Source organism: Xenopus laevis, chromosome 1L (genome assembly GCF_017654675.1).
Source record: "Xenopus laevis strain J_2021 chromosome 1L, Xenopus_laevis_v10.1, whole genome shotgun sequence".
Classification (NCBI taxonomy): domain Eukaryota; kingdom Metazoa; phylum Chordata; class Amphibia; order Anura; family Pipidae; genus Xenopus; species Xenopus laevis.
Window position 1 is genome coordinate 121,567,714 of NC_054371.1, and position 27,910 is coordinate 121,595,623.

Sequence of the window (27,910 nt, forward strand, 5' to 3'; positions counted from 1 at the left end):
TATAGTGCTTACAGGCATCCTATTTATATGAATAGAAATCCCCTGAATGCTCCCAAATATCAGGCAACTGCCACTCTGAAATTCGGCAGCCATGTTTCTGTGCACCAATGCCTGCTAGTCATCCCACCAACGGTGAAATGCCTGGAAACGATATGTATGCCACCTGATAGCGATCCATTCCATCTTTTCCTTCACATGAATGGTAAACACCATGCATGTGTTTTTTTTTTTGCCTGAAAACCACCTGTGATTTCAGGCAGTTTTAATACATGTTGATGACAATCCGCACAGAGGGATACCAAATGTTTCTATGTGGCCTAAAATATGCCACCAAAAACAAATACTACATGTGCCAATGAACAGTGTATTATGCAGCAGACAAAATGCCAATTTGCTCCTGACTGCCCTTTCTTGAGTATGCACTCATAGGCATGGGATCAGCACATCATACACACAAACAGGGCACATTTCAACATGAAAATGCATACCAAAATCCAGACAGGAGCAGATCAGACTAGTGTGACACTGCCCTAAGAGCCTAAAACTTTCTGCATAGCTACACTTTTCCTAAAGTCTAGGCTACATGTACAGATTTGTTCTTGAAACTTTTAACCAGCAAGCCTGGGACCCATTACAAAAAGTAATGCATAAAGCAATTTTAAGAACCGATTGCTTTTTTTAAATCAAAAAATAATAAAATATAAAAATAATGAAATTAGATAGAGAAACTAGTTGCTGATTTCAAATTCTCGCAGCCTTCGTCTGGTACAAATCCAGGTCTGGAAAAATGCACAGTGATAAATATCAAAGTTTAACATAAAATAATTATGTGTGTGTGTATCCCTCCCGTGTATCAAAACCAATGTAAATCCAACAGTAAAAAAAAACAAAAAACATACTGTATGATATTATTAGAGTTAATTAAACAGAAAATGTCCCATGGACAAATCTTATATTTATGGTTTGGATAAAACGCATAAAGGGGCACATAAGTATGCCAAAAAAATAGCTGGATTCTGAAAACAGGCAGAACATGTGAAGGCAAAGCAGATTATAGGAGAAACAAATTCTGGCTGGGAATGCATTTCTGAGGTCTGCTGTGATCTCCTTTAGGACAAATGGTTACTAATTGGCGAACAACTCCCTATTTTGCTCAAACTTTGTTTGCACAATGCTATTTTTAGAGCAAACCTTTATCTGCAAATCCCGAGGTTATATTACTTGTAACTATGTCTGCTCACTACGAGTGGCAACATAGCAATTTAGAAAAAAACATACGTACATCTATATCAGTCATGTCCAACACGACTCTCAGCCTCCATCATGAAATTAATAATAATGAGGCCCCAGCACAGTGCAATCAGGAATCCCATAGCAGTAATATTTAGGCACATTAGTGAAATGATGTGCCACTTGGTCTATACTGCTGCCTGTGTGCTGAAGGTGTTAGCAATAGACAAGTACTGGCACATAGAGATGCAATGTTTTCGCATTCTGTACTTAGGTGCCAATAATTTAATGTTAATGGTTCAAAGAATGTCGGGCTGAATGGTCGGCCCCCACACATTTTCATCTCACCAAATCTGGCCCTTGTTGCAAAAAGTTTGGGCACCCCTGATCGATATGGATAAGTATCTTTTTAGAAGAAGGCAATACAGAACACCAATTTATCTGTATTAGTGATGGCTGATAGTAAAGGAAATTGTAAATACAACTTAAATTTGAAGTTGCCTTTGAAACAGATGGGGAAGGAAACAATTTGCTTCTTAAATGCTTAAGATGTGCATGCGCATCTTACTCTGAGAGGGACATTGAAAAAAACAGGGAATGGTAAATAATGATGGGAGTTGGGGGGGGGGGTGACAGGTATGTATTCTACAGTGCAAGGGTTATCCAGGCATGTCTCCCCCAGCAGCAGCAAAACATAAAATATCACACTGGTGTCTATTAAATCTATTCCAATGATAAAATATAGACCATCACTGCACAATATGTCGTTGCAGCACCCCGATCAACAACATTTTTTGACCACACCCCCTAATTACGGTGTCCATTTTACAAAATGTGCCAGGTTATTAAAGTTTAAACACATTTCTGTGTTTTTTATGTGTTATTACAGTTTTGATAATGAAGGTGAATTTCCCTTAAATCCCTTAAAGCTGCAAATCAGTTTCCCCAAGAGACCGCCTTATCTAAAGCTGTTACAAAATCTTAGGTATCTATTCTGGGCTCTCTGCCAAAAGCCAATTAAGTTAGAATCTTTGTATCTTTTACTGGCTGTTCAGTGCAGGAGATCAAAGAGAAAGTCAGGGACATTTCAGTACAAATGCGGGACTGCGGGTCGAGCTGTCAAAGGCGGGACTATCCCACATTGCATTGCATTGTTACTGCATTGAACAACAATTTAATCTCTGCCCAGTACATGGTCTGTGAAAGACATCCAAAGATGAAGCAACACACTTGAGAGATTACACAGTGGCAAAAAAACATGCCAATGACAATTTTGTAAGCAACAACCAAAACATAGAGACAAAACTAATGGGCACACAATTAACTAAATTGGAGCCATTCCTAAGGGCAATGATGATTAAAATTTTTTTGCTACAATTTTTTAAGTTTTAGAACAAATATTACATACACTTCCCAAACAGATCGGATTGCGGGACTGCATACACACAGAGATGCGGCTGCGCTCGGACGGGATTTTTTAACCTGCCAATTGATATCTAGAAAGTACTTTGGTTTGTGCTACTGCCACAAAAAAGTATCTATGGTACCACTCAACAGATAAATATTAAATGAGTAAAGATACAAAAATGTATAATAGAAGAAATAATAAGGAGAAAAACACTCACAGTTCACCTCAGTCCCAAGGTGCAAAAACCAAAAACACTGTATCCAAAGAATGTGAGGGTCTCCAAAAATAAAGAAACAAATGTAAAAAGTAGAAAAATTTATTAGGACATGAAGACCTAACGCGTTTCGTGCCTATAGGGGCACTTACTCATAGGCTTGATATCTAGGCCAAATTTTGGCCAGATATTGATCGGGAAAGTCCGTCGCATGGCCCCACACACGGGCAAATAAGCTGTCAACACGGTCTGTCAGCAGCTTTTATCTGCCTGTGTATGGGGGCCTTTAGAGCAGAAGGCCCAACTATCCGTGTGCCCTTAAGGTCCCCATAGACGCAAAGATTTTTCTTGCCGAACGTCCGATTTTAGCGAAAGTTCAACCAATCCTTCGAAATTATCGTGTGGTTAGTGGGATTCGAACGATCGCAAATCTTACGATTTTTCGGCCGACATCTGTCAGAAAATTGATCGACCAGGTTAAAAAATCTTTATCGGTCCCAGTGCAATCTATTTATGTTTGCAGGGACAAGCAGGCAGCTACCCTTTGTTTTCCTGGCAATATCGCCTGAAATGGTCTTTTTAGTTGATGGACAATTCGTACGATCATTTCGAGATAATCGTGGTCTCACAATGACGATCGGATCTTTTAAAAATCTTTACATCTATTGCCAACTTTACCCTAAACGTGAATGATACTGAAGTAAACATAATGTTAAGTGCTTGTGGCCAACAAAGCACTCTACTTACCCATTAATTAATTTGAACAAACATCCTGTCCTCCCTGATTCGCCCATCTTTCTCAATTCCAATAACATGCCAAAATAGATTCTGTGTGCTAGTGACTCATTTGGGATACTGAAACTTATCCTTTGCACTTAGATGAGACGAAGACAGTGCTTTATGGTTCAAAGCAATATGGCACCATACCTGCTGTCTTTAATCATCAGAGCTGGGATAAAAGTTAAAATAGCATAAAAAAAACGAAAGGTGTAAAATACAGGAAACATGGGGGCATTGAATTGATCTTTCAGTAAGGCGATGACCCCTAACACTGAAATGGCTAAAGTGTTAGGGATCATGAATTTCCATCTAGGTGCCAAGGATACCCAGACTGATGCATTTTCTCTCTCATATCAGCACCCCTCAGTGCATTACCCTATCCTTCTCCTTTAAAACACAGCAGACCCATGTGATATTGCCCAAAGCCAAATAGCATTCATATGTGAAATACGAAGATGCCAGACAATGTCTTTGTTAAGCTGACTGAGCTTTTGACTTTCAATAATTAACTGCAAAATACTAGAAGAGAAGTGACAGAAAGTCAAGACAACTTATATGATTTGGGTGCACTTTAGGGCAGCTTGACAGAAGTGCCGCTGTACAAAGCAGTATCCTTGTTTTTATACTGTGATTGCGTATTTGTCATTTGTTTTTAATTCCACTATGCAATTCAGCACATCCTTGTTTGTTCCGGTCTAATGTTCTAAAGCAGGGGTCCCCAACCTTTTTTACCCATGAGCCACACACAAGTATAAAATAATGTTGGAGAGCAACACAAGCATGCAAAAAGTTCCTGGGGCTTCCTAATAAGGGCTGTGATTGGGTATTGGTAGCCCCTATTTGAACTTGCAGCCAACAGGAGGCTCTGTTTGGCAAAATACATGGTTTTTATGCAACTAAAACTTGCCTTTAAGTCAGGAATTCAAAAGGAAGCATCTGCTTGGAGGCCACTGGGAGCAAAATCCAAGGGGTCAAAGAGCAACATGATGCTCATGAGCTACTGGCTGGGGATCACTGTTCTAAAGTTATGGTATGCTACTGCTCTGGTTCAGCTGTATGATTCGTATAAGCCATTATTAGATATGTGATTCAATCAGCTGGATTCCAGAGCAGGTCAGGCTGAAAGGGATTGCAAACACACAACTTAAAAAAGATGTGCTTAGGCGTGACTCCAGCTTTAGAATCTCTCCAGGCTTTCATCATATGTCTCTCTGCATACCCCAAATCTCTCATCTTCAAACCACTCTGTAATACAGCAGGCTGAGTCTCTACTTCTGCACACAAATATCTTCTCGCCTTCTGAGATCTCTAATTTGGCTTTACATCAAGTCCTATGTCAATATTGCTGCCAACATTTTAAAAAATGCAGGGTGACTTACTTGCTACTGGGCAGGAGTACCTAAAGCAATCAAATGCTTCTGTGACTTCGGGCCTTCATGTCTCTGCAGTACATTCTAATTCAGTGAGCTCCATTAAGAATACAAAGTTTTGTATATTGCAACTAGTCTAGAATGGGGATGTACATCCAGTATGCGGATACATATGATTACGTTTATTCTCTGCCTACTAATAATCTATTCATTCCTGTGGCGGAATCAGTCAAAGCTACCTGGATTAATGGAAACAAATTAACTAATTAATGAACTGATGGAATAGGACACTGACTGCAACAAGTAGGGCTGCAGTATTCAAAACACTGTTCAGGATGCTGCAATTGTGTACCACCACGATGAGGCACATTTATCAAAGGTCAAATTTCAAATTCATGTGAGTTTTTAAAAACTCCCATAAACTCTATATGCGACCAATCGAAATTTAATAAGAAAATCAAATTTTTAAAACGCGAATTAATTAAATTGAACCAAAAATTTGAATTTGTTGAATCAAATTCGATGCAAGTTTTTTCTCCGAAAAAACTTGAATGTCAAGAACGATGCAAACAATTCCAAATTGATTCCAGGACGTCTTCCATTGACTAAAACAGCAATTCGGCAGGTTTTTGGTGGCGAATAGTTGAATTTGAGTTCTTAAAGGGCCAGATTTTTTAGAAAACCGTTATGAAGTTGTAAGGGGTACCACTGCTAAGCTTTTAATTATTTACATTAATATGCTATATCTTGTGGCTTCTGAGATATTAGCAGTGTTAAACTGCTAAAACCATGCTTTATGTTCTATTTGAAGAGTTGCAGTGGCTCTAACTGCCTAAACACTTTTTATGCACTTTCTAGATCTTCTTTAAGATATATAAACTTTCTGTTATTGTTCGCTTTTAAAGGTTTAGGCAATATGGACAAGGCTTTGTATACCTACGGGAAATACATCATACTTTCCCACATCACTTTTTTCCTACCTATTGTTTTCAACAAACACTCAACTCTGTAAAGCTTTCCATAATAAATGTCTATAAATCTCTATCACTTTTCATTTACCCCTTTGAAATGCATTTGTTTCTCTAGTCATTTTAGTCAGTGCTGTAGAAAATGTTGGTGCTTTATAAAACTTTTTAAATACATGTATGGGATCCGTTATCCGGAAACCCATTATCCAGAAAGTTCCGAATTATGGAAAGTCCGTCTCCCATAGACTCCATTATAATCAAATAATCCAAATTTTTAAAAAATTATTCCCTTTTTCTCTGTAATAATAAAACAGTACCTTGTACACGATCTCAACTAAGATATAATAAATCCTTATTGGAAGCAGAAACAGCCTGTTGGGTTTATTTAATGTTTACATGATTTTCTAGTAGACTTAAGGTGGGAAGATCCAAATTACGGAAAGACCCGTTATCCGGAAAGCCCCAGGTCCCGCGCATTCTGGATAATAGGTCCCATACCTGTAATAATAATTAAGAGCCATAAATATTCTGTAAATTATATCCTTATAAACAGCGGTTAGTGATATCAGTTATAATTGGTGCTTTGTGACGTAATTTCTGTCATATGATTCATTAAAAGTTGTATATCATAATAAATAATGACCCCTATATACTGTATAGTGAATAAAGTATCCCCTATTGTAAAATATAAGGATATTATAAGTTACCAAGGAGTTCCATGACCATCGGCATGAGGCCTAAGGCCAACTGATTTTATACAGGTCATGGAACTCCGAGGTGACTTCTAATATCCTCATATTTTGCAACAAGAAGTACTTTTTTATAATACACAAGTTTCAGCGAGGCATGTGACAGAAATGACATCACTAAGTTCAAATTATAACCAATGACGTCACTAAGCACCATTAATAAGGATATAATTTACAAGATATTCATGGCTCTTGTGTATTATAAAGCACTTGCCCTGCAGCCTTGTGTGTATATATTGTGACTTGCATATCCTTATGTCTTAAAAATAGGCCTCCCTGGCAGTCATGGTGAGCATTCTTATCTCCTTACAACATGCATTAAAATATCTTTTCTCCCATATTTGATGTTTTGGAAAACTAATAAAGAAGGTAGGACCAAACAATAAAGCACTTTATATGCATACTCTAAATCATGAAAGTTACTATATGGTAGTCCAGACTGCTTTCTTTCAAACACAAACCAAGTCATCTGCAGGTAGCCCTTGTAGATTTTCCTTAGTAACCGGGGGATAATATTCCATAAACATTGGTATAGCTTGAGCTTGAACTCCATCTTATGCAAGAATACAAGGTGTTTTTTATGACTGTACATCAATGAAGAATGCTGGTTTACGACCTATTGTTTAAAATATAAAAATAAATTAATGTCCTATTAAAAACAAACATATATTGTTATTCTATATAGTGTAAGAGTACAACAGTTTACCCCGTTCTTGAATTTCAAATATATTTCTTTCATCCATGTTACAAAAACATGAAGTTACATATTTGCATTGTAAGGAGCACCATAAAAATGTCTATTTCTACAATGTAGAGAAACAACATACCAAGACAGCAGTATTTTAATCCTTTAAATGACAACTAAAGAGAACAAACCTCAAACATTCCTGCTATTGTAAATAGTCCATGGGAATATCTATGCTGATATTGTTCTATTGTATCTCTCTGTACAGGCTATGAGGCTATGTATTAGGGGGCTGTTCTTGCTGAATTGTGCTTAATACAGCAGAATATCTTTGCTTCCACAGTTTACGGTATTTCTCTGTACAAGTTATTAAGTACTTGTATTAAGGGCCCATCATAAAAAAGTATTATCCCACTCACCAAAGAAACATCAGTATTAGCAAGAGACTCATTGTGGGTTAAACTGAATGTCCCTCCATAGACCCTTCCACCTTGCTTCATGAGCTTCCCCAGTATCATATCCACCACCATTGGACTGGGGTGGGCTTGTCTGAGAGAAACCTTGCACCCTGCATTCCAGGTGTAAAAGTGGACAATAGAGTTGACTAAGGAACATAACCCAAATCATAACCCCTATGTCGCTTGAATGCCACATAGGCCCACTCATGGCAGTTACAATTAGAGAGGCAAGAAAATGCCCAAGGCAGCAGAGACTCATTTATAAACATCTATGTTAATGGGGCACTGAGGCAAGAAGTGGTCCATTGTTTCCACTTCCCCAGAACATACCTCTCAAGGGCAATTGCAGTCTTCAAAGGGTTTTTAATAATTTAATGTCCTTCTGGGACATATGGTGGGAGAGCGCCATGAGAAGCACATATGCCCTTTACCAATTCATCCTTTCTTGCAACACACAAGATAAGCAAGGACCCAAAGTCTGAAGATCCAAAATGTTTTGATAAAGAACACAAGGGGTTCACCATACAGACACCCCCTCCTTCCTTTGTAGGTAGGTAACATTCCTTTTGATGAGGTTTATCTTATTCTCCCATAACAGTTGGATGAAGAGACCTTTGATCTTAACATGGAAACATTCTGACAAAATGCATACATGGCTGAGATATAGACAGATGGAATCAGGTAGGTTTTGGTAAGATCAGCCATTTCTCAAAGGGTATATTTCAACCCTTTTCATGGGTTCACCAGAAAGGATGCAGTTTCCAACTTGACCTCCCAATTAATTTTGGACTGGGCCACTGGGAAGACATATGGGAATTTGAAGGCAAGATCTCTTTTCCCCAGACAGTTCCATCAGTGCAGGTGACCATGTTGGTACACACGCATGGGCACAATGAGCAAGTGCTGCAACTCGATCAATATGTGCATAATGTCAGTGTGTAAAGCTTGCTTATTATGCGCATGTACGCTATGCAAGATGGCAGCCCTCAGCACGGTACGGGCAGTCTAATACTGGCAGGGCAATTTTTTTTAAAAAAAATCCCCCCACCACAATGTGTATAAGATACTGTTTAAAAGAAAAGGTTTTAGGTGGTGGTACAAGAGCCATGCACTTACAACCTTCCCTCATAGGAATTTACAAATTTTCTTCTCCTGTCCCTTATGTGTTGTTTGTGGCAGTACATATTGAATTTTTCAGTAACAACCACAGTGAAAATGCATTACATGTTTGGAAATAGGGCATGTGGCTCAATACATACAGTAAAAATACCAAATATATTGGTTGCCAACGTAGTTGTACTGCATTATACTGACTATAGAATGCTCACTTCTGCCCTTGATCAACTGCTGTCAAATCACTTAAATCTCTCATTAAATTCTTATAACTATTTCCTTTGCTCTTTCACAAAGTGGCAATGGTTAATTCCTTAGGTATTGACATAACACCTAACTCCTACATTTGCTTCTCTATGTGCAGTCCTTCTTTCTCCTTAATCAAAGTTCTAACTCATTCATTTATTTTCAGCTCCATTATAAGATAAAATCTTACATACACAACTTAAGCTGGCCATAGACGCAAAGATCTAATAGTACGAATCGAGGATTCGTATGATTTTCGGAACGTGTGTGGAGAGTCCCGACATTTTTCGTCCGGCGAAGATCGTCGTTTGGTTGATCGGACAGGTTAGAAAATTTCTGTCGGCTGCCGATAATATCTCTGCGTGTATTGCCGATCGTATGATTTTCAGTGGGAGACTGTCACTAGCTTTGGTTGGACATAACTATCGTACGATTGCTGTCAGGGGCAGAACATTGCTGATCTGTTCTTTAACTAATCTGACTGGTAAGACTTTGATCTGAATGGTTAGTGGCGGGTCGGGAGATGGGAAAGTCCGATCGTACGATGATTCGTACGATCGGATCTTTGCATCTATGGCCAGCTTTACTCTCTACAAATTCTAAATCCCACCTCTTTATACAAATGCTATCAGTTCCCTCTGAAACTACTACACATACCCACTGCTCACCATCTACAAAGTGTTCTTTGTTTTGATCTATGAAACTCTAATTACTGAAATAAATCTCTATAATTTAGAAATTCATTCTCCAACAAGTGTTCTATCCACCACACTTAAATAACAAACTATTACCCACTGAAATCTAAGCATCTGACAAGAGGAAGGAGTGAAAAGCAGAAGAATGAAAGAGAAAACAATGTGACAAGACAGAGAAATCCAAGCATAATTGCAGGGGTAAGAAAACAAAGAAAGGATAGTAAGAACATTCTGTGTATATGTGTACATATAAGGGTAGTGTTGGGAGGAAATATAGTGCGTGGGTGGAAAGCAGGAGTGGTGGAGGAAGTACAAGAAGTATGTTTGCTACTTGGTAATGAAGCAAAAGTTAACCCTTCTTTTACTCTAGGTGAAAGGTTAACTTAATTCTGGCATTCAAAATGCTACAAAAATGTGTTTTCTGCAAATGTAACATTTGTCTAGATATATTTCTTTGTGATAACACAGACATAAAATTCTACACATACATTTGTATTTTTGCTATTTCTTTGTCCACAGACAAAAGCCTCATTGGTGGTCCAGCTGGTCATTTTTTAGCTTTAAATGGTCCTCTAGTCCATAAATGCTTTTGTCTATATTATATGGACATTGAATTTATAATATGGACAAAACATTTGATTTACTGATTACAGGACCATTTTGTTGTCCTTGTGTATACTGATAAGGAGGTAAGGGTTGTGGTGTTGTTCACCTTTGAGTTAACTTTTAGTATGATGTCGAGAGCAATATTCTGAGACAATTTGCAATTGGTTTTCATTTTCTATTCTTTGTGGTTTTTGAGTTATTATAGCTTTTTATTCAGTAGCTCTCCAGTTTGCAAAATACCCTAGTAACCAATATAAATTGGAAAGGAACTGAACAGAAAGAGGCGTAATAAAAAGTAGCAATAACAAATACATTTGGAGCCTTAGGGTAGGGGCACACTGGGCGATTCGGGGAGATGTAGTCACCTGGCGAATAATCGCCTCATCTTTGCGGCGACCAATCTCCCTGAACGCCTTCACTCTGTCTTGCACCGGCTAAAATAAAAAAATCGCCTGTGCTAAAGTACACGTGGCACTTCGTATTCCGAAGTCACCCGAACTTTCCTCATGAGGCAACTTCGGGCGATTTCAGAAAAATAAGTGCCACGTGTGCTTTAGCGCAGGCGGTTTTTCATTTTAGCTGGCGCAAGACAGAGGGAAGGCGTTCAGGGAGACTGGACTGAAAACTCTTTTAGTCCTACATCAGAGTGAACATTGTGAACATTAACGGCCACTATTACCATTAGAAAAATGTAGAACTAAAACCACTGTATACGGTTATACACTAAACATTTCACGAATAAGTAAATAAAGTTAAGATGCCTATTGGCAACTCTCTTCACACCTTCAAAGCAGTGCTTTCCTGTACAAGAGAGATCTATTAAATAGACAGCAAGTACTAATAGAGTAATCTACTTTTGTCAGTGCAAGAGAGAGTTGACATTGGAATATCGTGTTTCATCTGCTACCTTAGCTGCTTCTGTAAAATGGCGCTTGCTTACCATCTTTGGCTTCTGTATTTTTAAACTTGATGCTTGATTGTTTAGCTTCATGTTTCAGAAGTGCAGAATATTGTGACAATATAAGAGTTAAGTGCTTGTGTTTAAAAAAAAAAACCCACATTTTTGGAATTCTATTAAAGTTTTAAGTTTCCTTCCTCATATATACTACTCTCCACCCTATCCAAAACACCTCCAGGCTCTTGTCCCTTGAGCTAGTTTCTACATGATATGTTGCTTCTTCTTGGCAGTGTTGTCTATTTAATCTTTCAGACAACAGTGCAGACATTCCATGGAAGAAAAAAGGAAGCATGGTACAGGTCATAACTGATTTTAAACACTACTTTCAGTAGCATAAAGGACACACTTAAGGTGGCCATACATGGAGAGATCCGCTCGTTTGGCGATGTCGCCAAACGAGCGGATCTCCCTCCGATATGCCCACCTTGAGGTGGGCAATATCGGGCTGATCCGATCGTGGGCCCTAGGGCCCAACGATCGGATCCTAACGATGCCCAAACGGGCGGTCGGATCGCGGGACCGCATCAACGAATAGATGCGGCCGCGATCCGACGGGATTTTCTGTCCCATCCGATCGAGATCTGGCCGACTTTCGGCCAGATCTCGATCGGTGAAGCCCGTCGCGGGGCCCCATACACGGGCCAATAAGCTGCCGACACGGTCTGTCGGCAGCTTTTATCGGCCCGTGTATGGCCACCTTTACTCATACGACAGGGTTATCAACCCAGCTCCAGATATGCAGTTAAAGGTTATAGCAGAGTTTTCAAACATTTTTATTCATGTTGCAGATCTGACTTGGGCTTCTGTTTACCAAAGAGCGTTACATTTACCTGTAATTTACTGCCCATTCAGTCTGCCAAATTATTTGGCACCAAAATCAACACTGTGCCCATTTCTCTTGCAAAAGCAGCATTAATAAGGCAAATGGACAAGCTACTATCAGCATTCATGTGGTAGAATTATCACAAATGTTGGCAATGGGAGGTGGTAATTTTGGTGCTAGATTTTGGTAAAACTTGCAAAACAACTTATTTAACATACCATTGAGTTTCATGTTCCAAAGTCTAAAGACAGTTTTAGAATCAGCAACAAATATCATTAGGACACTGAATAACACTTCATAAGTCACTCAAGGGCAATGACATAGGCCATCTTTAACTTTATTCAGAGACAGAGGTTAAAGGGGATATTCACCTTCCAAACACTTTAAGATCAATTGTTTTCAGATTGTTCCACTGAAATAAATCCTTTTTTCAATTGCTTGCCATTTTTTATTTTTTACAGTTTTTCCAAAATCCAAGTTTAAAGTTCAATGTCCCGGTCTCTGGTGTTTCAGTCTGGCAGCTCAGTAATTCAGGTACAGACTCTAAACTGTTACAATTTTGCAACATTTAGTTGATACATTTTTCAGCAGCATCTCTGGAATATTAGCAACTATTGTATCAATTCTAACAGCAGCCTTTAATGGAACTCAGGGATTCTGCTCAGCAGGGACAAAGAAGAAATGTATCAATTTAGAAAAGGTTACAGGATTAGCAACCGCACCCCCCTCCCAGAGCTGCTTTAGGGTCGGTGTGATGGCACTCGGATTGCTTTGTTTTCCGAAGTCGTCCGAAGTTGCCTTACAGGGAAACTTCGGGCGACTTTGGAAAACCGCAATGATCCAAATGCCATCCCTCCGGCGATTTACATTCTAGCCGACGGGAAGTCATTTCTGGGAGATTAGTTGCCCAAAGAAGAGGCGATTTGTCGCTGGGCAACTAATCTCCCTGGAACACTATGTGTGCCACCACCCTTAGAAGGTGAAAAATTACACTTTACGCTTCAATATTAGATAAACAAACAGTCACTAATAGATAGTAATTGGGAAAAAGTTTTTTTTGCTGGTGAACTATCTGAAACCTGCTTTCTTTACCAGTAGGTCTTCTCCAGCTGACACAAGGTGACCCATTCCGTTTATAAGAAAAGGTTCCGCCTAAATATTCGGAAGGGGTTTTTTTACAGTGAGAGCTGTGAAGATGTGGAATTCCCTCCCTGAATCAGTCGTACAGTCTGATACATTAGATAGCTTTAAGAAGGGCTTGGGTGGCTTTTTGAAAAGCGAGGCAATACAGGGTTATGGGAGATAGCTCATAGTACAAGTTGATCCAGGGACTAGTCCAATTTTTTCCCCCTCTGAGGCAAATTGAAGAGGCTTCAGATGGGTTTTTTTTCCTTCCTCTGGATCAACTGGCAGTTAGACAGGTTAAAAAGTTAAAAGGTTGAACTTGATGGATGCGTGTCTTTTTTCAACCAAACTTACTATGTTACCAACTGAACTGAAAAAAAGTGTTGGAAGGTGAACAACCCCTTTAAATGATAAATGTCCACTCACATAATGATTATATGAAATGCATATGTCCAGTCAAGACCTGAATGAAGCTAGATCATGCACAGGCATTATATCTAACTGAATAAAATAAGCCACTCTTCTTGAGCACCAACAGATAAGTAAAAATATTAAACTGATCTGCAAACACACACAGACACTCGCAGACCTAAAAAGGCTCTGAGAAGTAGTCGCCCTATTAATTTCGCCTGTGAATATCAGATTCCCTGTTGCAATGATTTGTGACCTCATCACACATCAAACACGAGACTCATGTACACATAACCTCTAATGGATCCTCTTACTGGCCTGCTTTCAGCGGGGAGGGTAGAAGAGGAGACATCCAGCCCTTATACTCCTATCCAGCAACTCTAACATTTTGCTTCTTACAAACATCTGTTTTGTATTCCAAAGCTTGTGCATTAGACCATAAAAGTTAAATTATTTTCTTTTCCATGTTAATTGCCTTTGCAGAAAATACTGTGCTGAAGATTGTATTTGTGTAGCAGAATGAGAGCGATGCTGGAATTCAAACTTTCTTCAATATCTAGAACCAGCACCAGTGAAATTAATTTAATTCAGTGGTCTGAAAAAACAAATCCTTAGTTTTCTATATTGTGAGCTACACAAAATTAACTGTTTTCTACATAAGAAACCAAAAAACTAAAATAGTACAAATAAAAACAATGTAGATCATCCAATGAATGGTTTATTTAGAGTAAGGTAACATTATAAATACTTTACGATATTGCATACCACAGGCAGATCCTTCAGAAACTTCACTGGCTAGTCCCTGCTGATGCATTTTGTGCCACTAAAACATTCATGAGAGGAAGTATAGCAACTAACAAAAATATACTTTATATATCCTCCACCATTATACAAATGTACCAAAACCTTCTCTTTAGAGTCACTTTGCCCAAGCAATGCCAGACCATGCTCTCAACAACCCGAGTTAGCCTCCTGTAAGATGAACAGGATGATCGATGAAGAATCTCAGCACTAAAACTGCAAAGTGAGTAATTTCTTGAAAGAAATTATAGGAATTGAATTATGTAAGTCATTTACATTGGACAACAGAAAAATAAAAAATATGTAATTTTGGCCCATTAACAATATTAAGAAACATACTGCTCTGAGGCTGAAAAAAGAATCCACTAATTTATATGGGGGTATGGGAGTATTTTTGGACATCTATATAGAGAATAATTGCCTTTTCATCCTATGATAAACATGCCTCTAAATATTTAAAATCCATCAGGGCTTGACCTCTTCTGTGAAATACTTCAGATGTCTGCCCTTCCAAATGACACTGGCATGTTTAAGGAATCTTTCCTTTGGACCAAAGAGTAAACAACTGTTTAAAGAGTCGGCCCCTCCTAGCAACAGAGTGTACTTATCAGTGAAACAAAGAGGTCAGTTACCGGTTTGGAAACAGAAGCATTCTATTATACAGGGAAATTAATTTCCTCTATGTTTTTTCCTTGATTGTCTTTGCATTTACACACACCCTTCATTGCTATAAATATTTCTAATTTGAATATTTGCAAGGGGTTGGGGGAAAATAAAACTCATCGACCTTTCAATGCATCCAACTTCCTAACAACCTGAACTAAAACATTAAACCGCAAGAGGTCATAAATCAAAAGGTGTTAATTGATACTTCTCCTTAATCCGTTAATGCCAAAACACAGCGTGAGCCCAAACTCCAGATTTGCAGTTAATCTTTTTTTTTTTTTTTTTTTAATAAACAACGCTTAGTTTTGTCTCCTCTTCTATACAGTACAGTGAATCTGCATTCCCTGGCTGTTTGCTGACAGCTGGGTGCAGAAGAACTTTGGACTGCAAACTGTGTACTGAACTTTACTTGTTTTTTTCGGGTAGCTCTCCCCCCTAAAATCCAAATAACAGGCATGACTAAAAAAAAAAAAAAAAGTTCAGATAAAGAACACCTCCAGTAGCATACATAGCCCTTTGTAGTTTAGGGAAATAGGAAGCACAAGTCACATAGCAAGTAAGGTTGAAAAAAGACACACGTCCATCAAGTTCAACCTTTCAGTTTTTGTTTGTTTTTTGTTTTTTAAATCTGCCTAACTGCTAGTTGATCCAGAGGAAGGCAAAAAAAAACATCTGAAGCCTCTCCAATTTGCCTCAGAGGGGACTAGTCCCTGGATTAACTGGTACTATGAGCTATCTCCCATAACCCTGTATTCCCTCACTTGCTAAAAAGCAATCCAACCCCTTCTTAAAGCTATCTAATGTATCAGCCTGTACGACTGATTTAGGGGGAGAATTCCACATCTTCACAGCTCTCACTGTAAAAAACCCCTTCCGAATATTAAAGTCTTTAAAGACAAGCGATAAAATGACAATTCACAGCAAGATCAGGTTAGACCACACAGCCGCCGATACATTCAAAAAAGGCCACAGAATTTAAATAAAGCAGACAAATGCATTGCAGTACGCAGTGGCATAACTAGATATTACTGGGCCCCACAGAAAAAAGCATTTTTCAGGCCCCAAAATGTCTAGAGGTTGACTCGTTTTACCAATATTTGTTGAGATTGAATATGAATTAGGATCTCATGGGCCTCTTTACCTCCTGGGCCCCCCTACAGCCGCAGGGTCTGCTTCCTCTGTAGTTACGCCCCTGGCCAGACAGTACCAGAGCGTAAATATGACAAAGATTACACAGGTACAAATGAGCACAAATTGCAGGGTGCCAGAGGCAAGACCAAATAAAACATAGAAAAACCTAAAGATCTAGATTTACAAATACTGCTGCATTCCTTTTCACTGTGCACTTTTCTACCAACAGCCAAGTTTTGTCTGCTTGCCTAACATGAAATCAAACATCTTGATTTTATGAGAGATAAAAATGTATACATTGTAAGTGTTAATAAAGTATGGACACTTTTTCACTGAGCTTGCTTTCCCATCTGGTGCTATTAGTTTTCTCAATTGAGACAATCATTTTGTGGGAATCACATCCATTTACCTAGACTAGAGTATATTACATCCCCGCTGCATGAAGTCAGATGGGTATGCTGAGTTCACACAGATAAAATAAGCAGTGTGGGTCATTAGGCATATAAAATAACATATGATCCTATCAGAAATGCCACATGTAGCTTACAGTGAAGGGCCAGGTCAGTATCTGATAACATGAGCATATAATTACAATGCCTAGACCCATTGATAATAGATCCTACACTGAAATTTTCCTCTGTGATACTATTGCTTCAAGGCACCAAAACACAAAAAAAAAGTCACGTTAAAAAATAGTTGCTTAGAAAAAAATGTAAGAAAAAAAAAAAGTCAAATATTCTGTTTGCATAAATATTTGAATTCCACGCAGTCATATTTTGCCTTTGCATTAATAACAGCTTTTGCAGGTACAGGTATGGGACCTGTTATGCAGAATGCTCGGGACCTGGGGTTTTCCGAATAACGGATCTTTCCGTAATTTGGGTCTTCATGCCTTCTGTCTACTAGAAATTAATTTAAACATTAAATAAACCCAATAGGCTGGTTTTGCTTCCAATAAGGATTAATTATATTTTAGTTGGGATCAAGAACAAGCTACGGTTTTATTATTACAGAGAAAAAAAAGGCAATCATTTTTAAAAATTTGGATTATTTGTATAAAATAGAGTCTATGGGAGACAGCCATTCCGTAATTCGGAGTTTTCTGGATATCGGGTTTCCAGATAAGGGAACCTATATCTGTTTATACCGTAGTGGATTTGCTCCATGTTCTCAAGTTATTTGAACAACTCTTGTACACCCTAATTTTCAAATAGGGCCACAGATTCTGAATTGGACTGAGTTCAAGGGCTTGAAGGTTAACTGAAACAAGTTCGCGTGCAGCTTTTGTGTGTTATACACTATAATTCCTGCCTTATACGTTAAAGGTAATGGCATAATGGGATAATAACGGTACCCTCAGACAGTTTGCACAATTACCCTATTACTGTTTTACTCACAGTGATCTTCACTGTTCCAGGTGCAAAGGTATTTTGGGTTGTCACCCATCAGTAGCACAGGCAAAATTAAACAAAACTACCCTATTTGCTATCACCCCAACCGGCCATGCTGATAAAAAGAACTTCACAGCATGCGACTTCCACCACCAGCTTTCACTGTCAGTACATCAAGAGTTCTGCATAACTTTGACACTGATTGGGAGGGCTGCAAAACACAATTATTACAAAAATATATATCTTAATTTTTGCTTGTTTGGAGAAATCTTACAGAACAAATGTCAGTGTAGGATTTGATATGCCTTTGCATGATTCCCATAACAATAAGGGCAGGTAAAAACCACAGAAGGCCGCAGCTCTAACTTCAGATCTAGGAGTTATATACATCCGAGTAATGGGGTGTTTTCTGAACAAAGATTTTTAGTGAAGCAATATTCAGTTGTATGAAATTAAATGTGAAAAACTGGTTTCACTGTAGGTACCCTTGTAATTTTGCTAATTTTAATGCATGTAACGGCTTAATACTGATAAATGGCAACATCAAATTGGTTGGATTAGCGCGTTAAGCCTTGAACTTCATAGGCAGGAAGTTGTGCTTCTGTTTGACTCTCCTCTGAAGACTGACAGCATGGGGATCCTCAAAGCAACTCTCAAAAGATCTGAAAACAAAGTTTGTTCAGTATCATGGTTTAGGGGAAGGCTACAAAAAACTGAAGGTTTAAACTGTCAGATTCAACTGTAAGGAATGTAATCAGGAAATGGAAGGCCACAGGAACAGTTGCTGTAAAACCCAGGTATGGCGGGCCAAGAAAAATACAGGAGCGGCATATGTGGAAGATTGTGAAAATGGTTACAAACAACCCAAAGATCACCTCCAAAGACCTGCAAGAACATCTTTGCTCCAGATGTGTCATTGTTCTACATCGTTCTACAATTCAGCGTAATTTGCAAAGAACATCTGTATGGCAGGGTGATGAGAAAGAAGAACTTTCTGCATTCACGCCACAAACAGAGTCGCTTGTTGTATGCAAAAGCTCATTTAGACAAGCCTCAGTCATTTTGGAACAAAGTACTTTGAACTGAGGGGACAAAAATTTTAGTTATTTGGTCATAACAAAAAAGAACTTTGCATGGTGGAAGAAGAACACCGCATTCCAAGAAAAACACCTGCTACCTACTGTCAAATTTAGTGGAGGTTCCATCATCCTATGGGGCTGTGTGGCTAGTTCAGGGACTGTGACCCTTGTTAAAGTTGAGGGTCAGGTGAATTCAACCCAATATCAACAAATTCTTCAGGATAATGTTCAAGCATCAGTCACAAAGTTGAAGTTATACAGGGTTTGGATATTCCAACAAGACAATGACCCTAAACACACTTCAAAATCTACAAAGGCATTTATGCAGAGGGAGAAGTACAATATTCTGGAATGGCTGTCACAATCCCCTGACTTGAATATCATTGAAAAATCTATGGGATAATTTGAAGCAGGATGTCCATGCTCGGCAGCCAGCAAATTTAACTGAACTGGAGAGATTCTGTATGGACGAATGGTCAAAACTACCACCATCCAGAATCCAGACACTCATCAAAGGCTATAGGAGGCGTCTAGAGGCTGTTACATTTGCAAAAGGAGGCTCAACTAAGAATTGATGTAATATCTCTGTTGGGGTGGCCAAATTTATGCACTTGTCTAATTTAGTTATGATGCATATTGCATATTTTCTGTTAATCCAATAAACGATGTCACTGCTGAAATACTACTGCTTCCATAAGTCATGTTATATATTAAAAGGAATTTGCTATTTTGAAAGCTCCAAACTCCAAAGAATTAAGAGGGGTTACCAAACATTTTCATTTGCTGCATGTTGAATACAAGTTCATCAGGACCTCAAGCGCTTACATGTCCTACATAGGTTGCTTACAAGTATTTTATGCGACTTAAGGGTTAATGACACAGAAAGAAGAAGGTGGCTCTTTCCAATCTGTTTACAATAAATATTAACTTTTGTGCCCCAGAGAACTCTATGACTTGTGTCCAAGGTGCACATTAGCAATTATATTAACAGATGTAAAGTTGTGTTTACTAAGCTATGAACTAGAATGTGCACTAAAATGAAAGGACAATCTGCCTGCTCACTTTTCATAAAAGGAAACTACTTCAACAAATTTAAACATTTATCAAACCTGATACAAGTGTCAAGTTAATAAAAAAATTTCTGGACAAATATTTTCATTTCAGAATAATAATAATCTGTTAAATCAGAAACCCCGATCACGTGCTTTTTTTCCCCTAATGTTACTAAATCAGACCTTCAGTCTTATTTTGAATTAAAAAGAGAAACGCTGATGAAAATTTAGGAAATAATCTTAATAGCCATTCTGAAAAGCAAAATTATGTGGAATACACTATGGTGCAAAAAGACATTTTTGTATGCAAATATAACTTGAATTCATATTATATTAGAAAAAATGTTGGTACACAAAGCAGTAAGTGTTAAGAAGTATATTTGAAAATTTGGTGCAGGTATGAGATCCGTTATCTGTAGGATTGCCACATTTTCTGGCAAAAAATACAGGCCTTTCTACTTTTTTTTTTTTTTTTTTTTTTTTATCTACCTTCCCTATAAGGAACATTGGCTTCAAACATTACTTTTGTCAGATAAAGCTAATTATCTGGAAACCTGCCATCCAGAAAGCTTCAAATTACGGGAAAGCCATTTCCCATTAAATAATTCAAATTTTTTTAAAATATTTTTTATACAACCGTACCTTTTTGATCCCAGCTAATATATAATTAATCCTTATTGGAACCAAAATAATCTTGTTGGGTTAATGCTTAAATGGTCAGAAAGAACATTATATATTTTTTGTTGGACCAGCATAGTAAAAGTCATGTGAAAACATAAATATGTTTGAATGGGTATTCATTTCTTTCAGCAACTTGCTATTTAGCCGGCTAGCCTTTCTGACTACCTTTTGTTTGTTTCCCATTTTTTGCGTTAAGTCTGCGATAGTCAAACACTTTATCAACAGGAGGCAGTGGTGTATAAAGAGGTGTTTAGAATCATATTTGCTCTAAAAGCAATACAATAGAGGAGTAAGAAGGGGAGAGGAAAAAAACATTCCAGTGCAGGTACTTTGTCGGAAACCTGCATAAATATATTTTCGCGGGTTATTTACATTTGAACTTGAAAGAATGACACAGCTGAAAAATATTTGTCAAGGAAAATAACATTTCACAAGACAAGGTCATCAACTGTGGGGCTGTGGGGAGTCTAAAGCATAAAACTGAAATCTCATTCTCATCTCGCCATTTTTGAAATCCTGCAAAGGGCCCAAATGCTAGCATACTTCAGATTAACAGGTGAATACTACCAGCACAAAAGAATAAGCATAGAACAATGCTAGCACATTCCTAGAGGAACAGGAAAACACAAAAGACTAACTGTTTGTGAATATTATATTCTATCATCCATCATTTTGCTCTGTTTATATGTGTCTATGGATGGTTAAGTTCATAATAAGGTGTTTTTTAAATAACCTTCGAAGGATTTAAAAGTAAAGCTTTTTGCTCTTAGAACTCTCAAAGATCAGACAAATGTCACATGTGCCCATGGAACGGAGAACTTGTTTGTCCTGCACAGTTTAGGATGTGGATTCAGCTGACAAGAAATTGTTTGCCATCAATAAAATCCAACAGCTCAGATTGTGCTCATAAAAAATGCATTCAATACCTGTTATATGAGATTTCCCACTATGTGATCTGACTAAAACTGTAAGGGACAAATCTGCAATTATAACTTCATAACTGGCTGTCACAGATAGTTCAGCTTCCACAAAAGTCATTGAAAAACCCTGACCCTACACCAAATGCAAGCAGTTTAGTACAATTTACAGCACAGTTTGACAGTCTACCTACAATCAGACTAAAATCTGTAATGTGAGGAAGGTACTATTGTTTTCAATCAAATGTAAATGATTAGTTTAAAAGAACACTCAAAATGTCTTAAAACATTTTATTACAATCATGCTTTTCATAAAACATTGAGTGATATGTATATACTGCAAGTTTTGGTGCCACGTGATTCCTTAGACTGGGATACAGTCAGGGGAAAACATCTTTTTTTTTTTTTTTCAAAACGTATCAGTTAATATTGCTTTTCCAGCAGAATTCTACACTGAAATCCGTTTCTCAAAAGAGCAAACAGATATTTTTATATTTAATTTTGAAATCCAACATAGGGCTAGACATATTGTCAGTTTCCCAGCTACCCCCAGTCATGTGACTTGTGCTCTGATAAACTTCAGTCACTGTTTACTGCAAGTTGGAGTATATCAACCCCTTCCCCAGCAGCCTAAAGGCCCCCATACTCAGGCGATAAAAGCTGCAGACAGACCGAGTGTGGGGCCACCCGACGGGCTTCCCCGATTTATATCTATCTCGATCGGGCAGGATAAAAAAATCCCATCGGATTGCGGCCGCATCTCTGCGTCTATGAGGTCCCACGATCAGATCAGCCCGATATCGCCCACTTCTTTGTGGGCATATCGGGGAGAGAGAGACGCTCGTTTGGTGACATCGCCAAATGAGTGGATCTCTACATCTATGGCCACCTTAACAAGGGAACAATGGGAAGGTAACCAGATAGCAGCTCCCTAACATAAGATAACAGATCCCTGGTAGATCTAAGAACAGCACTCAATTGAAAAAATCCAAGTCCCATTGAGACACATTCAGTTACATTGTGTAGGAAAATTAACAGACTGCCAAAATGCAAGTTCCATCCTAAAGTGCTGGCTCTTTCTGAAAGCAAGTTACCAGGCAAAATGACCGGAGATGGATGCCTACAAACCAATATTACAAATAAAAAAATACACTTGTTGATTGTACTTTTATATTGTTGCGTGAATTATATGCAGTGAAAACAGTGTAATTTACAAATAAAAACTACACCATAAAAATCATGGCAGAAGCACAAGTAGCAATTATTTCTTGTGTAGCGCAGCCTCCGTTCCTGAATATAACACTTGCAGGATGGGTTAACAAAGGTTCATAGAATTTGATTTATTTTATTTATATTTCCAAATAAGCAAAGAAGGAGGATATCAAGTGCTGTCCTATAAAAAAGGGATCACCCAGTCAGCACTTGTCCTTTAAGGAATTTCTGATTTCATCAGGGTGTTAGGGCTGACTAAAGGTGTCCCATATCTAAAAACCTTGAATTCAGAATACCAAATCCAAACTCTAATTTGTATACATGCTGATCACGAGATGTAAAATGGTATCACCCGAGAAAAAATATCTGCCTCATTCAGTTTTCCACAGCCATAACAGTTAAAACATTGAATAACATCACCGGTGAAGTTCCCCATAGCAACCAATCAGCAATTAAATTTCAACAGTTACAAAAAACAAAAGAAAAGATCTGATCTGCCACAGGCATTGGTGATGTTTTTCTCCAATGTTTTAAGCAACATAGCCCCTAAGGGTACAGATTTGCCTTAGCCTGGACACATACATAGTTTATCTAAATTACTAATTTAGAACAAACTGAATGACCATCTGTTTGTATGGGGACCCTGAACATCACATTCTGGTCAATTTATTAGTATCATTTACAAAACACCATCACATTCATACAGCTAAGTGATTGTTTATCATTCACATCAGCCCCAGTGGAACTTACAAACTAAAATCAATAACCTATTCACATATTACACACTACCTGTGATCAATTTCATCAGTAGTCAATTAACCTGCATGCATGTTTTTGGTGTATGGTACGAAACCAAAGAACCCAGAAGAAAACCACACATATAAACTTCTTGTATGTAGTTTCCAGGTTGGAATCAAAGTTAATAATTGTAGCTTGCACAGTTGAACTATATACTGGGTATATAACTATTGCCTCTAGCACATTCACATTCAATAACATTTACAAAAAACATAACAGGGTAAATGAGACTCCCAAAAAAATAAAGTGCCCACTGAACAGCATTTGTATTTTCAAATACTGTAATTAGTCAACCAAAAACCCTCAAGGGATTATAGCCCTTTGATATTTATATTAAAAATGACCACACCTTCAAATTCTCTCATGCAATTTATAAAATAATTCATCATTTTAACATACAAAAAAAAAAAAAAAAGTTCTAAGGTTGGAATCAAACTAAGAACCCCAAGTGCTGCAAGGCAAAAGTTCTGCCTTATAACCCCAGTTGTCCACTAAGCAGAACTTGTTTGGCTGATGACCCCACAAGCAACTATTTTAGGTCACTGGGCAAACCTGTGCTGAAAGAATCAATATTTTTTTTATAGTAATCTGAGCAACCTGTTTGTCAATTGATTGGGTCCGTACAACTTAAGGTCCCCATAAACGCAAAGATCTTTCGTTGCCGAACGACTTTTAGCGAAGTCCGACCAATTCATCGAATTATCGTGCGGTTAGTGGGATTCGAACGGTCGTACATCGTACGATTTTTCTACTGACATCTGTCACAAAATTGATTGGCCAGGTTAAAAAATCTTTATCGGTCCAAGTGCAATCTATCTATGTTTGCAGGGCCAAGCAGGGAGCTCCCCTTCAGTTTTGTTGGCAATATCGCCTGAAATGGTCTTTTTAGTTGATGGACACATCGTACATTTAAACGATCGTTTCGAAATATTTGTGGTCTCACAATAACAATTGGATCTTTTAAAAATCTTTACATCTATGGCCAGCTTTAGTAATGTGAGGTGTAACAAACAAAGGATATATAAAGCATTATGCAGAGATACAGGGTTATATAACATTGAGTATAAAAAGGCACTTTTGGAAGGGTGTTATGTAAAACATTTGATGTTGGTACAGGAAGGGCAGTTTCAGTAAAACTAAAATGTGCAGAGAAGGTGTAATAGGCTGCATTACTGGGAGATATTTAATGGGATTAATGGTGGATTTATAGACACACTAAAGAATTTATAGAGAGGCATATTGAGCAGCATAATTTATAGAGAGGCATTAAAAGAGCAAAATGAGATATTTATGGGTTTAGTAATAGAAGTCAATAGGAACTAGGTGAATAAAGGGAAATCACTGTATCAAATTTGAACAGCCAGCTCTATGTTCAGATTTCAGGACATTCATGGCAGTTACACAGGTTGTTGATGCTATTATTAATCTAAAATAACACTTTTTCAATTCACTGGAATGCTAGGTATTTAGTTTCAAATTAAAATAATAAATAAGGCATTACAGGAGCTTTTTTTGTACCAATGACTTTTTATATTAGTTGTAAGAATGCAGTTTATTGCTGCAGAACACAATGTAAATTGCAAAAAGATGAATTTAGTGCAGAAACCGACATGATGTAAAACACCAAGTAACCAGCTGTGTTGTAACAGCTCATGAGTTGCTGCCACGTGTAACAATGTTATGATCAGCTATGAAACATATTTTATATTATGTAATCATTTGCAGTACAACCGAAACGTTACACTAATTCCAGCAGTGGAACACAAAAGTTTATGTAGTAAGGTAGCCAATTTTATATAAAGCCAGCGTGGCTACTTTGGGAGAGAGAAAAGCTTTTTTTGCAGCCCATGTTGCTCAGAGCAACATGATATAAACATATATTGAATAACCTAATAATTTTAGAGCCAGGGGAATCATGGTTATCAGTCTGCTAGTATTTGACCTACCCACACTTACGGCATAAAAAGAGCAAACCGAGTGAGCACTTTCCGGATACATCATAACCTTGTAATAAAGGAAGACATATGGCTCACACCATACATAGCTGCCAACATCTGAAAAACGATTGCCAGGAACACTTTGCAGCTGCCTCAAATAGGATATGCAGTAAAAGGGAGCAACAGTAGACTGTACTCGCCATTTCTGAACAGACATTATAATTTACCCAGCATTAACGCTTGCTCTCTAGCCAAAGGAAGTGCTCACATAAGTGATTTTGTCTCTGAAAACTCTACAAACATACATTGGCAGACGTTAGTGGAGCAACGTGTGGGGTCTCCTAGGTTGCCATCTGGCCGGTATCTTACCGGCCTGGTCGGTAAAAATGATGGCTGATCCCTATGTTATTAATAGGGAAAGATGATAAATATATAGGAATGCCGGCATTGTTTCCCAGAAAAGGTGGCAACCCTAGCTCGGGCTGTCACTGTTCAGTTGTACTGACTATATTGGAGTACAATATATTTAAAAAAGGTATCATTTCCCTCAATTGACACAGAACCAATTCCAATCTCCAGCTGTGAAACCTTCTGTTTTTTGTAGAATACCAACAACCTCCCATCTGTGTCTTTTACGCAGAGAAGGAGACCAAAATTTGCCCTTCCATCCAGTACATTTTCTGTCGGCATTTCAATATTTTCACCATAACCAGTTGCACAACCAGTTTCTGAAGTGCAACCCTACTCATGGCATTATTCCTAGTACACGTTCTCCTTAGTAAGGTTGTCAGTGTGCATGGCTCCTGCTACCAAGCCCTGACACACATACAATCCCTATGATGAAGGGTTTCAATCTGCAGGTACACACACACACACCATTGCGTGGAAAGCATATGCCACACGCACATTCAATGCCATGTGGATTGTCTCTGTGCGTATGTCCGGATTAGGAGGAGGGATGAGCTGGCAACACTAAACGGTTCCACGTAGTAAAATTCACTTCACGTGTAAACAACACAATATACGCTTCCCATAAAGTATAGAGTCGAATGATATGAATCTAACGTCACTATTAATTCGATTTTCAGCTGCTCAAGAGGGCCAAGTAGGCGGTGGCCCCAGTAGCAGGCCCCAACCCCACCCCCAACATGTTTACAATCTCAAATGAAGAGGCCTAGCTCACCGCACCGAGCCGGCCGCCTCCATTTTAGCAGTGTGCGTCTGCCCTCACAGAGGCCTGAAACGTCAAATGCAAACAACACCCCTACCAAATAAAAACTATAAGCAAAAGCGGCTACATTTCTACACAGAAGTCTGGAAATCAAACATGCTGATCACTAAGCGTTATTAAACAACTACCAGACCCGCCTTTTGACAAGGGGCGCTCTGGGAGTTGTAGTAGGTTGGACTCCCATAGAATAACGTGTGTAACTAAGAGAAAGAACTCATCACTAGGTTGCTATTTAAGTGTAAGCAGAGAACTCCATACCGCTCCCTAGTATGGTTACACATGGAATATTTATACACCAAATATCATACTCACTTTTGCCGTCGCTTTGGTCGCACAGAATAAGCATAAAAATGGTGATTATTCCCACAAGTGACTTCCAGCCCACCTTGCTATTGGGGTTATTATTGGGGTGCCCCTCACCCCTCAATACACCCTGTCCCATGCCTATAGCTCAGCTCCCCCACCTTGTAGTAGTATTTCCCCAGCAGCAGCTATAGGGGGGGAGTCTGGCTTACTAAAATTGGCAAGGACAAAAGGTAAAAAAAAAAATAATTAAAAATCCAATTAAGAACAAAAAACAATGTCCCTAAGTAAGGTCTTTATTTAATGCTGTGATTGTGACAGCTCAGATACTGAGGCAGCATGGTTTATAAAAGCAGCTTCTAGAAAGGAATCTACATATATGTAAATACAGATTTCCGCTCCAAATACAACGTGATTAGGTTTGGAATCCCTCCAGATATTCTTATTTTGGAAATCCCCTCTCTTGTCAGCTGGGGATTCTCTTTAGAAATACTTGTATTGTTTTGTTTTTTCCCCAAGCCGCCACTGAGCTTTTTTTTAAAAAAAAAAAAAAAAAAAATATTCAAATCCTGTAAAAAAATATTTATGGAAAAAAAAAAACTTTCTCCCAAGGAAATCGGTTTAAAAAAAAAAAGGGAAACAAATCTTTTTCCTTTCCTGTGTTCTCATAAACTGTGTTTCCACCCCAAAATAAGCAAAAGGAGGAGGAGGAGGGGGTGAGAAGAGAATATTTCCTGATGATTAATTCGGGCTGTATCCGCAATATGGACAATGCCAAGCTGTGCTGCTGGGGTCGTGCATGTGTGGATTCTTCTATGGGGCCCAGCGCATGATCCTCAAACACTTGATCGCTCCGTGTGTCTTCAGCCCCC

At 38.3% G+C, this 27,910-nt stretch overlaps 1 protein-coding gene across 2 annotated transcripts in view; it reads right to left on the minus strand.

Moving 5' to 3' along the window:
- insr.L (insulin receptor L homeolog) overlaps positions 1-27,364 on the minus strand; it is a 66,047-nt gene extending 38,683 nt beyond the window's left edge. Inside the window, exons 1-2 of one of the 2 annotated variants that reach the window (XM_041568984.1) lie at positions 27,048-27,182; positions 7,181-7,335 (exon numbers count right to left, since the gene is read on the minus strand). Coding sequence is in view for 1 of the 2 variants with exons in the window: in NM_001088233.1 (NP_001081702.1) it covers positions 27,048-27,177 (130 nt within the window). In the remaining variant the exon portion in view is untranslated. 2 annotated transcript variants of the gene reach the window in all.
- Positions 27,365-27,910: the final 546 nt, after the last annotated feature.